Source organism: Sus scrofa, chromosome 2 (assembly GCF_054392235.1).
Source record: "Sus scrofa isolate SSC_HxYL_T2T_F1_AM1 chromosome 2, Sscrofa_HxYL_maternal_Yorkshire_Landrace_v2.0, whole genome shotgun sequence".
Classification (NCBI taxonomy): Eukaryota; Metazoa; Chordata; class Mammalia; order Artiodactyla; family Suidae; genus Sus; species Sus scrofa.
In genome coordinates this window covers 80,212,442-80,225,039 of record NC_139384.1, presented here as the reverse complement: position 1 = coordinate 80,225,039, position 12,598 = coordinate 80,212,442, and the positions used below count along the sequence as shown (strand labels likewise).

The 12,598-nt window shown below is 54.5% G+C and overlaps 2 protein-coding genes across 20 annotated transcripts in view; one reads left to right on the top strand and one right to left on the bottom strand.

The window, feature by feature from the left end:
* The window catches only part of KANK2 (KN motif and ankyrin repeat domains 2), a 468,727-nt gene that overhangs the window by 145,869 nt on the left and 310,260 nt on the right, over window positions 1-12,598 (top strand). The gene's annotated exons all lie outside the window — the stretch shown is intronic.
* The window catches only part of SMARCA4 (SWI/SNF related, matrix associated, actin dependent regulator of chromatin, subfamily a, member 4), a 92,977-nt gene that overhangs the window by 31,100 nt on the left and 49,279 nt on the right, over window positions 1-12,598 (bottom strand). For all 19 annotated transcript variants that reach the window (XR_014837586.1, XR_014837588.1, XR_014837585.1 and 16 more), the window contains exons 17-24: window positions 11,443-11,509; window positions 10,195-10,305; window positions 8,185-8,427; window positions 6,791-6,904; window positions 6,160-6,267; window positions 4,986-5,072; window positions 3,690-3,736; window positions 1,956-2,122 (exon numbers count right to left, since the gene is read on the bottom strand). Coding sequence is in view for 14 of the 19 variants with exons in the window: in XM_021083843.2 (XP_020939502.1) it covers window positions 1,956-2,122; window positions 3,690-3,736; window positions 4,986-5,072; window positions 6,160-6,267; window positions 6,791-6,904; window positions 8,185-8,427; window positions 10,195-10,305; window positions 11,443-11,509 (944 nt within the window). In the remaining 5 variants the exon portion in view is untranslated. The remainder of the gene's footprint in view (window positions 1-1,955; window positions 2,123-3,689; window positions 3,737-4,985; window positions 5,073-6,159; window positions 6,268-6,790; window positions 6,905-8,184; window positions 8,428-10,194; window positions 10,306-11,442; window positions 11,510-12,598) is intronic.

The following is a 12,598-nucleotide window of genomic DNA, read 5'->3' as shown; positions in this document are numbered from 1 at the left end:
GGGCTAGGGCCTCTAGCTGGGGGTGGGGCAGGTGGGACCAGGCCATGTGGAGGGGCTGCTCCTGGACACCCGGCTGTGCCCTCACCTTCGGCATTCTGACAGCAGGAGGGCTGCCCCACGTGTCACTGAGTTCCCATCCCCTGTCCTGTCCCAGTTTCTGCCTGTTTCAGCAACCACATGAGGTGCTAGGAATGCAGCCACAGCTGAGCAGATGAAAATCCTCACCCTTACATAGAGGGCTCTCATCACGGAGAGAAGGGAATAAAAGGGACGAACAGACGGGTGCAGGGAACATGCCCCCTGCATTCAGCCTGTCCTCTATGGGTCAGGACGGTGACACAGAGGAGGAGCAGCACTCACAAAGGCTTGGCCCCTAAAGGACAGAGAGGACGATAAGGAGGGCCAGCACACAGATGGAGGGGTGAGGTGGGCCCAGCCATGCCAGCCTTAGCAGGGGTGCTGTTTTCAGTCCCAAGTGGAACACAGCTGAAGGGGGCAGGGCAGGGGACACATGACCAAAGCTGTGTTTGTGAGGTTGCTCTGGAAAGAATTCCAGGAAGGGCTGAAGGAAAGCAAGACCAGAACGAGGCAAAGGTTCTGGGTGAGGGTGGGGAGGGCGGAGATGGACAGATGAGACCAGCAACTATAGGTCCATGGTCTGAAAAAAACCCACAGTTCCACAGGATGCACGGTAAGAGATAAATCAGGGGCAAAGAGGATTGGGGTGTCTATCCATAGATTAGATAAAGGCTCTGAGGAGTGTGGTTTACCCCAGAGGCTCCCGAGTCAATTTTCCTTGAGAGCCCTGTTCACTCCATCTGATAGAGGGTGGGGGACTCTCTCTAGGGCCTTCCAGGTCAGATGACACTCATCGGAGCATGAGACCTGCATGCCATCAGCATCTCACTCAGCTCCCTCCACCCGGAGCGCCCACATTCTGGGAACAAGGCAGAAACAGGACTTCCTGGGAGTGCACATGGTCACGTGAGCGATGTTCCCAGGGGAACTTGAAGCTATCACCCCTGAAGCATCTGTTTCCCTCCCTCCCTTCCTCTCCTGCTATTCTCAGTGCTCACGCCTGATTCCAGCTCCAGAGCCACTCGGGCAGTGGAGAGAGGAGCATGTTGCTCACAGTAGCCTAATGAGAGCTGGCTCTCAGACCTCGGGGGGAAACACAAGCTGCTTCTGATTGGGACACTGAGTAGGCGGAAGAAAGCCTGCAGGGGATGCCTGAGAATGAAGCCAAAGTGGAAGACAAAACAGCCAGGAGCTCCAGAAAAGTCCCTCCAACATCACCTGGGCACCTGGATTCACCTGTGCCTAAAAGCTACCTCTTGAAGTTCAGTTGTGAAAGTCTAACAAAGCTTTCTTCCTTATGCCCACAGGATATGGGTTTCTGCCATTTATCACCATAACAGGACTGTAGGGTATCCCTCAACCATTGGACCCAGCTTATGGTGCAAAGGGCATAAGCCTTACTTTCAGGAGAACCAGCCACAAGACTCCCAGGGCCATCCCCCTGGTCTCTCGAGCCTGTGTCACTGAGTGTGCTGCTATGCCCACTCTGGTCACTAGAGCTACAGTCTTTGAGCCTTGGCCTGCCTTGTGACGGGGGGCATACTGGCCGGGAACTTTGGCAGCAGCGGATAGCTAGGCCCCCCTTTATTGTTTTTGCTTCTTAGGGCTGCACCCGAGGCACACAGAAGTTCTCAGGCTAGGGGGTGAATTGGAGCTACAGCTGCTGGCCTAGGCCACAGCCACGGCAATGTGGGGTCCAAGCCACATCTGTGACCTTCCCCATAGCTCACAGCTACACCAGATCCTCAACCCACTGAGTGAGGCCAGGGATTGAACCCGTAACCTCATGGATACTGGTCAGATTCATTTCCACTGAGCCACAACGGGAACTCCCAACAAGGCCCTTTAATCACCACCTTTCTCCCAGTCATACTCACCATCGAGCCTGAGGTATTTAAAACCGCGATACGCAAAATAGTCTTCCATGATCGTCATGAGGGAGGTCATCTGACAGAACAGCAGCACTTTATGGTTGGTGGCACGGAGTTTGGGAAGAATTCTGTCGAGCAGCTCAAACTTCCCCGAGGCTCGGTACAGGTCCAGCCTGGGGAGTGGAGGGGGTGGGGAGGGACACAGACAGCGTGAGCCACAGCACTCTGCGACGGGCAAAGGAGGAGGCACACCCCATCTCCAGTTACATGAGCCCAGGAAGGCTGGCCACCAGGCTCAGGGGCACACAAGTGGCTTCCCGAGCAGACTACCCTTCCCTGCCACTTGCCAGCATTTCAGTGAAACCACTTCAACTCAATTAAAACTCAGGTCACTATTTCCAGAGTGATCATGAAGTTACTGTCCAACTCAGATACTCTTAAAAGTGAGCGGATTGTAAATCAAGTATAATAAAAATATTTTATTTATTATTTTATTTTATTTTATTTTATTTTGCTTTTTAGGGCTGCCCCTGTGGCATATGGAAGTTCCCAGGCTAGGGGTCGAATTGGAGCTACAACTTCTGGCCTACACCACAGCCACAGCAACTTGAGATCCAAGCCGCATCTGCAACCTACACCACAGCTTGTGATCCTTAACTTACTGAGTGAAGCCAGGGATTGAACCCGCAACCTCATGGTTCCTAGTCAAGGTTTGTTTCCACTGCACCATGACGGGAACTCCCCAATTTTTTTTTTTTTTTAAAGAGAGAGAGGAGGTGCTATTAGTAAAGATAACAGGACAAGTAGCGTGGATGAAGGCTTCCCTGGGAAAGCAAGGCCTCCCATTAAAGAAACTTTAGGGAGCAGAGACTCACAGTGGAGAGCACCCATTTCGCAGCACATGCAGGGCTAAGGGCCACTGTGGCTCCTGTCATTCACTCCCAGTTTATAGATGTGAACACTGACACTGGGAGACAGTGTGACATGGCTGCTGACATGCCAGGGCCAGAACTCAAACCCAGGACTGTGTGGCCCCATTCTGCAATTTGTTATGAAAAACTATACAACAAATGAACATTTTGGTCTTTCATCTGGTGCCTCTGCTCCTGGAAATAGTTTACTATCCCAGAGAAATGATGGTGGTTTTAGCTCTAAGAATGTTTGTGTTTTTTGCGGTTTTTTCTTCTTTGGTTTTTTTTGGCCTTGCCCATGATATTCAGTTACCAGGCCAGAGATCGAACTCAATAAAAGAACAGTGCCCTGTGCCACAGCAGCGACAATGCCAGATCCTTAACCTGATAGGCCACTCTCCTAAGAATGTTTTATGCAAGGCTGTTTGTAGCAGTGAAACCTTGAGGCCGCATCCGTGTCCAATACCAGGGCTGAACGATGTCTGGGGTGCACATTATAAACAAAGCAGAAGAAAATCCCTCCACAGTGAGGTGGGTAGCACACTGTATAATGAATATGTCTCTGTTGGTGGGCAGAGTTTAGGATCAGAGTGGTTAGGAAAGTGGTCACAGGTCACAGAGCCTGGAAGAATAGGGCCTGGAAGCCAAGCCTAGTCAACTCTCAAAGTGGTGAATTTGTATTCTCTTTGAGTTCATCTATGTCTTTTAAATTTTCTGCCATGAACGGACTGCCTTTGAAACAAATATAACAACAGAAGTAAAGCCAATCAAAGAGAGAGACACCTGCACATAGACCAACTGCCCACCCCATTAAGCAAGAAAATCTCACCCTTGAACGATGCCGCCAGTAAAGCCCAAGTGCTCAGAAAAGGACTCCTGCAAAGGAAAGAGAGGTGGGTCAGTGTGGGGCAGCAATGAGCAGCCCAGCCCCATGCCTCTGAGTCAACCCACTGGTGCTCAGCCGTCAGCCACAATGGCTCCAAGGCCACACAGAGACACTGAACACAGTGTTTCTATCCCGACGACATCCCTTCCCTTGAAACAGAACACTCTCAACTGCCAAAAGGAGGAGTTCCTGTTGTGGCTCAGGGGAAACGAATCCAACTAGTATCCACAAGGATGTGGATTCGATCCCTGGTCTCGTTCAGTGTTTTAGGGATCCGGTGTTGTCACAAGCTGTGGTATAGGCTGCAGATGCAGCTTGGATCCTGCGATACTGTGGCTGTGGTGTAGGCTGGTAGCGTGAGCCTGAGACCATCCTTGGAGTCATGAAATGGAATCCCGGGGGGTCTTCAGGGGATTTGCAATGACCCTGAAATGTTATCAGAATGTATGGACAGATATGTGCTTTTTAGAAGCAAGAGTCTAGACCCTCAAGGGTACTGTGGACCAGAAAGGTTCTGACGAGGGCTGTCATGAAGAGGGACACTGAGCTCTCAATGTTTCAACCCAGGACAGCCCCTCAGGTCACTGAGTGGGAAAGGCTAGTAGCCAACGAGCAGGGCAGCGTGATCCCACCAGGGTGGGCAACAGCCTCAAAGAACAGCCTCCAAAGGCTTCAGTGGTTATTGGAGGGGCTTCCACTTCTCCTGCATATTTCCTTACACAGTTTGGATTCTTTACCATAAGTACTTGCAAACAAGAAATCAATCAAAAGACAAACGTACAAGCATCACAAAGTCAAAACATCACAACCTCTTCTTCTTCCTTTTTTTTTTTTTTGGTCTTTTTGTCTTTTTAGGGCCACACCTGCAGGACATGGAGGGTATCAGGGTAGGGGTTGAATTGGAGCTATAGCTGCTGACCTACACCACAGCCAGAGCACCCCGGGATCCAAGCCACATCTGCAACCTACACCATAGCTCATGGCAACACTGGATCCTTAACCCACTGAGTGAGGCCAGGGATCAAACCTGCATCCTCATGGATATTAGCCACATTCATTTCTGCTGGGCCACGAAGGGAACTCCCCAACAACCTCTTTTTTAAGGTTGTCACAAAGAAGCCACCTAGCTCTGTGTGGGTCTCAGTGCAGACAGCTGCTCCCAAGAGCAGGGCCTGTGCAGGGCTAAGGCCCACGAGCTCTGGGTGCCTCTGGGCCTGCCGCCCTGTCCCCAGACCTCACCTCGATGTGCTGGAACATGTACGGGTGGTTGCAGATCTTCCTCAGCTGCATGATGGTGTTCATCAGTGTCTTGGTGCCACCTTTGCCCTGAGGAGGTAGAAGAGAAGCTCCCAGATCGGTCTGGTCCTGGGGTGGGGGGGGTGGGGGGGGCAGGCGTGGAAGAAGGACGTGTGGCTTGTGGCAGAGGAGAGGGAGCGTAGCTCTGGCTCCTGCTGAGGCTTGGAGGGCTGAGGCCAGCACTGGGGAAGACAGAGACCCTCTGGCACCTGGGAAGGTGGAGGCTGAGGATGGGCCAGCGGGAAGGGAAACATGACAGGCAAAGAGCTGAGGCCAGATCACAAACATTTTGTGAGGCCAGACAGCTTCGAGGGCACTGGGTGGAGGCCCCAGGGGCTGCAGCCAGATGGGCCATGCTGGCTTACAAAGATCTCTGGCTACCAGGTGAAGGAAGGATGCGGGGGTGGGTGCCCTGGGCCGGGAAGTAAACCAGGAAATATGCTGCTACAACGGCTCAGGTAAGAAAGGGCCCAAAGGAAACGTCAAGGGGAGCAATCGAGGAGGCAAGGCCTAGCTCAAGGCATCGGACACAGAACTGAGGGACCTGAGAGGATGATTTCAGTCCTGGTGAGGGGAGCTGGGGCAGGTAGGACCTGGAACCTCAGAGGGTATCAGAAGGCAGCAGCCTGCACAGCCCCCCTCTCCTCTCCACTGTGAACTAATGTCACCCCAAAGTCACATAATAACAAGGCAAAGGGGCTCAGAGGATGTGGCTGTTGAGGTGACTCCTTCTCAGCTGGGAAGGTGGGACCCAATAGCACTTTCTACCTGCCAGGCTCTATGCTAGGCCCCACACTGCCAAGTGACACACAGGAGCCAGCACTTCTGAAGCAGAGGACCCCAGACAGGGCTGACTGAGGCTCTGGGGGACCCCCTGGAAACAGGCTTGCAGCCCCTGCTACCTCAGCGTTCTAGATGGGGCCGCTTCACACCAGACACAGTTTCAACCAAGCCATTCAATGCCTTTGAGATCACGACCAGATGGGGGCTCAGCCACAACATCACCTCCACGGAGGCGAAAGGCCCACTAGTTACAGTGTGCTCAAGCCCCACACCCAGCTGCCCACCAACCCGCCCACCGTAGACACCAAGGTGGGGAAGGGGGCCCCGGGCTAACCTTCTTGTCCTTCTCAGAGCCATCGGTCAGCAGCACCCCCTTGGCCTGCATGTGCCGGTAGAGCACGCGCTGCAGGGCGGACATGTCGCACTTGATGACGTATTCCACCTGCAGGGACACATGCCACCGTCAGCTGGAACCGAGGGTCCAGAGCCTGGCCCAGCTCCAATCTCCCAGCCTCTCGGAGGCTCCTGGGCCCTGGTATGTGTGCTCGGATCAGGGCACACAGGAGACAGTGAGGAGACCCCACAGATAGACTATGGCAGGTCTATGCAGAGAAATGTGGACTATGCAGAGAAATGTGGGGGGCATTGTGGGCCTGAAGGGGCAACTTGGCCACCTTCTGAGGACCTCTCCACAGCTGGCCAAAAAAACCAAGGGCAAGTGTGACTGCAGGGGAGACTGGCTAGGGTCACCAACCCTCAGGGGAGAGAGAAGGGGCCCTGGTGACCAGCAGGTGGGACCTAGTACTCAAACACAGCACACTGGCCTTCCACTTTGGGGACCTGTGGGGGTGGGAAGCCATCCCCAGGCTGGATCGACCAGGGCCAGACCTGGGACCCAGGACAGTCACCTGACAGGGCCCACCCTAGAGAACCCCCCTGCACAATGCTCAGAACAAACATGGCACCTTTTCAGGCAACTGAGCCTCGACTTCCTTCTTGAGCCGCCGGAGCAGGAAGGGCCGTAGCACTTTGTGGAGACGACGGATGATGAGAATGGTTTCCTCCTCGTTCAGGTCCACCTGGCATCCCCAATAAGACACGCAAACCAAGCGTTATCTCCGAAGAAGGGGACAGGCCACTGGGAGCCTCCTTTTCAGGCTGCCTTAAGCTTTATCGGAGCCTGGCAGGCACCTTCTCCCTTTGGAAAACTGCAAGGATCTGGGACCTGCCACAGAAGTCCTGGGACACAGAGGCCAAGGCCCCAGGGCACTCTGCTCCGCGGCCTCATGAAGAGAAACACAGCGGCATGCTGTCACTTCCCCCAAAGTAGCATGAACTTGTGTGCCCAGAACCCCACCAACATGTCCAAATGAAAGCTGGATAGCACCAGGGTCACAATGATTGGCGTTTGATGTCAACTGGGGGTTCTCACAGTGGGTTTGGCCCTGTCACTGGGAGCCCAAATCCACTCTCATTTCTGCCTGGGTGGGACGGAGGGAAAGAAATGCTGCTCTCTCCCAGGAGGCCTGCTACTCTGAAGAGCAAGACAGCACCTAGAGGTCAACTTGAAAATAAGCGGAACAGAGCATTTGTTCCCCAGTTATTGGGGTAGGGATCCCGATTGTCTCAAAACTGGTGGCTTCTTTATTAGGAGACTCTTGGAAAGGCCCGTTTCTCTTTCAGGAGGATTACTGCCTCAGCTGGTGCACAGATGGGGGATCCCATGGACGATGTCGACAGAGGCCCCTCTGTAACAGCCTGGTAGCCTTGGCTGTCCTGGACTTCTCTATGGAAAACCTCAAAACTGGGAGGAAGCAGGCTGGGACATGGCTGCCTGGGCAGTGACACTCCTGTCAACCCCTGCAGGTGTGCCCACTTCCCCAGTCACCAGGCTGCTTCACCTCCTTCAACTGAAAAAGCAGCTGGCCTGGAAGTGGACTGAACACCACCCACAGCTATATGAACCTCGAGGTGCACGGCCACAGCATTCTTTGAAAACAAGAGGTACAGATGCAGACCATGTTACATCCTTGACTGAAACCTTCAGAGTTTCCCACTGCCCTCAGGGTGAAAACCAAATTCCCCTCAGATCCTCCAGCTGCGCCTTCACACCTCAAGGCCATATTTCTTGCTGTCCCCTCCCTGTGCCTGGGGCGCAGGATCAGGTGAGCCTAGAGAGTACCCTGGGATTTGCCCTCAGGGCTGCCTCCAATTGGCTGGGCCTGCTGTGGTGGGCACTGAACACATGCCAGTTGGGCCTGGGACCATCAACTTGAATGGTCTTTGGAGAAGCTCGTGGCTGAGGGACCAAGGCTCCCCACTCCACCCCACACTAGCACGTGGCTGGCTGCACACCCACCTTTTCCCCAGTCATGGCAAAGGGTGCATTGAACCACTGTTCAAAGGTGCTGCAGCTCTTGAAGATGGTGGGCAGCAGGAAGTTGAGCAGTGCCCAGAGCTCAGGCAGCTTGTTCTGCAGCGGTGTGCCCGTCAGCAGCAGGCGGCGGGGGGCCACGTAGTGCGTGTTGAGGACCTGCGTCAGCTTGCAGTGGTGGTTCTTCATGCGGTGGCCTTCGTCCACGATCATGTACTTCCAGCGGATCTGCGGGCCCGAGAGCAGGAAGTCAGAGCAGGACAGGCGGGCGGGGCTGCCCGGCTGGGCAAAACCTCAAGGCCAGTAGGCAAGAAGACACCAGGCAGATCAGCCTGTCGAGGAGGAAAACGTGAGCACAACAGCCCCTGGTGAGGGAGCAGCACACCATGTGACAGCCACACACAGCAGCCTCTGTAAAGTGTGGGGTGAGGGCGGACACTCAGACAGAGAGACATAGCCATGACCTGCCACCCGGTGAAAAAAGCCACATGTGGAAGAGTGTTTAGGCTTCCCAAGAAAACTACACATTCTAGCATCTGGCACAGAGAAAACCCCCAAATAACACACCCCTGCTGAGCAGAAGCTCCCCTGGGTGGGGTCCACGGAGCACGTGGTTTGGTAACAGGGACACTGCTAATTGGCAGGTTGTGGCTCTAAGGCAGGTGTAGCACAGGCGGGAAGAGAGTGTGAGCTTTGGGACCATGGCTGAGCCCCAGAGCCTGTCAGGGGCCACATGTCTGAAGGACACAGGCTGGACACCAATTCTAATGGTGAGTGGGAGTCTGCAGGCAGGAGCTGCGGGTATAAATCCCTGTTTATACGTCACTGCGATGAGCTTCAGAGCCACTCTGGCTTCGCCTTCTAAATCCCAAGGACCCAGGGTGGCCTAAAGGAGGCAGTGCATGTCAGGTGCACTGGGCGAAAAAGGCAGAACTGACAGGAGGGTGGGGGTGGGCAGCAGCCATTTCCTGAGAGGAGCCCCCACAACAGGGCATTTACATCCATTAAAGCCACTGTCAGATAAACACAGGATATTCAGAGCCCTGTTCCCACGCTTGGGACGGGCCTGGCTCTCTACTAGGTCAGAAGGGTGATCCGCAGCGCAAGTCCCAAGGTAGGCACACTGGACCCCAGCTCCCTGGGCCTCACTTTCCTTATCTGCAGCTCAGAGATGTGGACCAAGCACCAAATATCATCGGTATGATGAAGACCCACAGGTGTGGTAACATGTAAACATCTCCATCCATGGGGTCAAAGGTCAACCATGGACTTTACTCCCCTGCACCGTAGTGAGGCCAGATGTAGCACCTTCTGGCTCGGTCCCTTTCCAAACCAGGGAAAGAACTTTCACTCTCTGCAGGCAGAGGACAGTGCCTGTCTTCCGTTGGGATCATGATCTGTTCCTGGTAATTCAGCTGCCTTGACAGCTACATCAGCTGAGAGGCCCCCAGTGGAGGTGCCAGCCCAGTGGCCCAAGGCTAATGGAACACAGAGGACCTCAGAGTCCTGGGCCCTGAATGCTGAATCCTGCCTGCTTTGTGGGCTGGATTTCTGTGGGTTGTGGTGGGAGACACAGCCACCAGGGAGGGAGGTCTGAGGCCTCTAGAGAAAGGTGGAGACAAGCGGGCCTCGCCAAGGCTCTGCCAGGGACACGGCAGGCAGAAGAGGCAGGTCCATGTGTGACCAGGCTCTTCAGACAGAAAACCTGAGGGGAGCTGGTCCAAGTGCTGCCCAGACAGCACTCATCTCTGGACGTGACCCAGGGCCAGCCTGGGGACAGGCAGAGAGGCAAACCCAAGGTCACCTGGACCAGGGCCATTCACAGACAGAGCAGCTGTCTTTATATGCATGTGCAGGGGAATCACTGAGAAATGACTTGCAGGGGCCTTGAGAAGATGGGAAGTGTGATGCACACGACAATCCTGGGCAGGATCATGGGGCCCCTGACAGCACATGACAGCCTGGGCTGGCTTGTTTCACAAGTAAACACACTACCTTTGCAAGGATGTGCTTGTCTTTAATGATATACTCGTATGTGGTCAGCAAAACGTTGAACTTGCCGCTCCGGAGCTGAGGAACAAAAGCTCGTCTGGCTGCTGGAGAGCCCTGTGAGGGAGAGAAGACACGCGCGCCTCAGCCTCCAGGTCCTGACTGAGGCTGCTGGCCCATCCTCCAGCCCTGCCGTGTAGAGGGTCAACTGCAGGCAGTGGAGAGGAGTGGGGGCCCTCCGTGGCCCGGGCTTCCTGGGAAACACGCTGCCTGAAACTCCATCTGTCCTGCTCCTGATGGTTGACCAGCTCCATTTCCCACACCCTCCTCTTCCTGGGTCCCCACCTCAGGCCTCCATATCTTCCACACAAGTGCAGATCATTGTGATTATTCCTTGAGGGCAGCTCCAGCCCCTCCCCAGAAAATCTGCTCCAACCTCCCCTTTTCCAAGCTCACACTGCAGACAGACTGAGCTTGGCTAGCTCCCATAAGCTCTTACCAGTAGAGAGACTTTTATTTATTTAGGCCACACCTGAGGCATGCGAAAATTCCTGGATAAGGGATTGAACCCGTGCCACAGCAGTGACAATGTCAGATTCTTAACCTGCTGTGCCACCAGGGAAGTCCCCAGAATGACTTTTAGTTCCCCCAACCTCAACAAATTCTCCCTACACCTGCTGTTCCTTCTGCCAAGACCCGCTTCTCCCTATCACGGGGCCGTGAGCCTCACAGAACAGGGTGGCGAGCCTGGACCTGGGAGCCCAGCCGCCATGGTTCTGCCACTAAGTGGCTGCGTGAGGCCCTCTCTGCCTTCTCCCCCACAAGGACAAGAGGCACCATGCGTCCCCACTTCACAGGAGAACTGATCGAGGGGTGGCACTCAGAGCAGGCCTGCACGGGGCTCACATGCCCCATCACAAAGCAGCCCATTGTAGACACTAAGTCATCCTATGTGAATGGGTTTTAACCAAAGCTCAGTGAGAATTAAATTAGCTATCAGTGAATGCATTAATGTCACCACATTCCACAAAATGAGTTCACAACCTCGCTTCTTTTTCAGCATTTCTTCTCAAAACAAAATGATCCGAACCCTGCGTTAACAGCAGGATCCTACGTCATGGCAGAAGAAAACGTACACATGTACACTTTATCACCAATACAAGCTGACATCCCTCCTCACCTACATGTACCCCGCACCCTCTATCCCTCCCTCCCTCCCTGCGCCCACGCCTACCTCCTCAGGCTGCCACATACCTTGTATGACACCTTCACCACGGAGGGGGCCCATTTGTCAAATTCGTATGCCCAGTTGGACAGCGTTCTGGTGGAAACAAGGAAGGGGTGGTTAGGCTCTAGTTCTGTCACCAGCAGCTCACTGTCCACAATGACACCCACAAGAAAATGAAGCCGCCGTAGCTGTGACCTCAGAGGTGGCACAGTAACCGACTGACTGAAGGAAGCAGGGGATGGTGCCCCGGGTTGGTGACACAGGGACACACAAAGGTAGGGTGGTGGGTACAGGGACAGCAGCTACTAGAGGGTGGCAGGAGCCTGGATAGGCCTGGGCTGGAGCAGGGTGGCCGGAGAGGGCCAGGCCAAGGAGCTGGACCTTGGAGATCAGTCCTCTGTCACTACTGTGCAGTGACAGGCCCCTGTGAGAATATACCATTTGCTGTGGATCACTGCCAGGAAAAACGCAGACTCATGGTGCCTCGTTTCAGGTTCAGAAGGCTAGGGCTTATGCCTGGAGCTATAGGAGGCACCACAGGGTCTTGGGGCCACCTCGAAATGAAAACAGCAGCCACTGCAGCTTCCTGTCCAGTAAGAGACAGAATGAAGACGGTGGGCAGGTGAGACCAAGCCAGGCCCAGGCAGAAGACTGGAGGAGGGGAGCGTAGGCAGAGGACCCAAGGTCAGTAAGGGGGGAAAGAGGGGGAGACGGGCAGTGACTGGATATGGGGGCGGGTGAGGAGGGACAAGCCACTCCAGACTATATGAGATAGCCTCAGCAGAGGGTGATGGCAGCAATAAAACCAAGTTTGGAGAGGGAGGGCTCTCAGAGAAACACTGGGACATAGAATTTTCAGTGGGGGAGGGAATTCACTCATAGTCTAGACTGGGGGGTTTGTAAAGACAGGACTCAAAGGCCAAGTGGTAGAAACTGCTTGTGGCTCACCCAGCTCCTCCCTCCAAGAAGTTCCACTGAGGGTACTGCTGTGTCTCCCTTGAACCCCTAGCAGTCAGGGCCAACCAGGTGGACACAATCCGAGCCATTGAGATGGAAGCTCAAGTCACTGGGCTGAAAACTGGGGAAAGGGTAGAGGGGACAGGGCTGGGGGTAGGGCTGGGGACTCAGCTGCTCTTGCTGCTCCTGGCCCCACTCATCATGCTGGGAACCCAGAGGAGATGA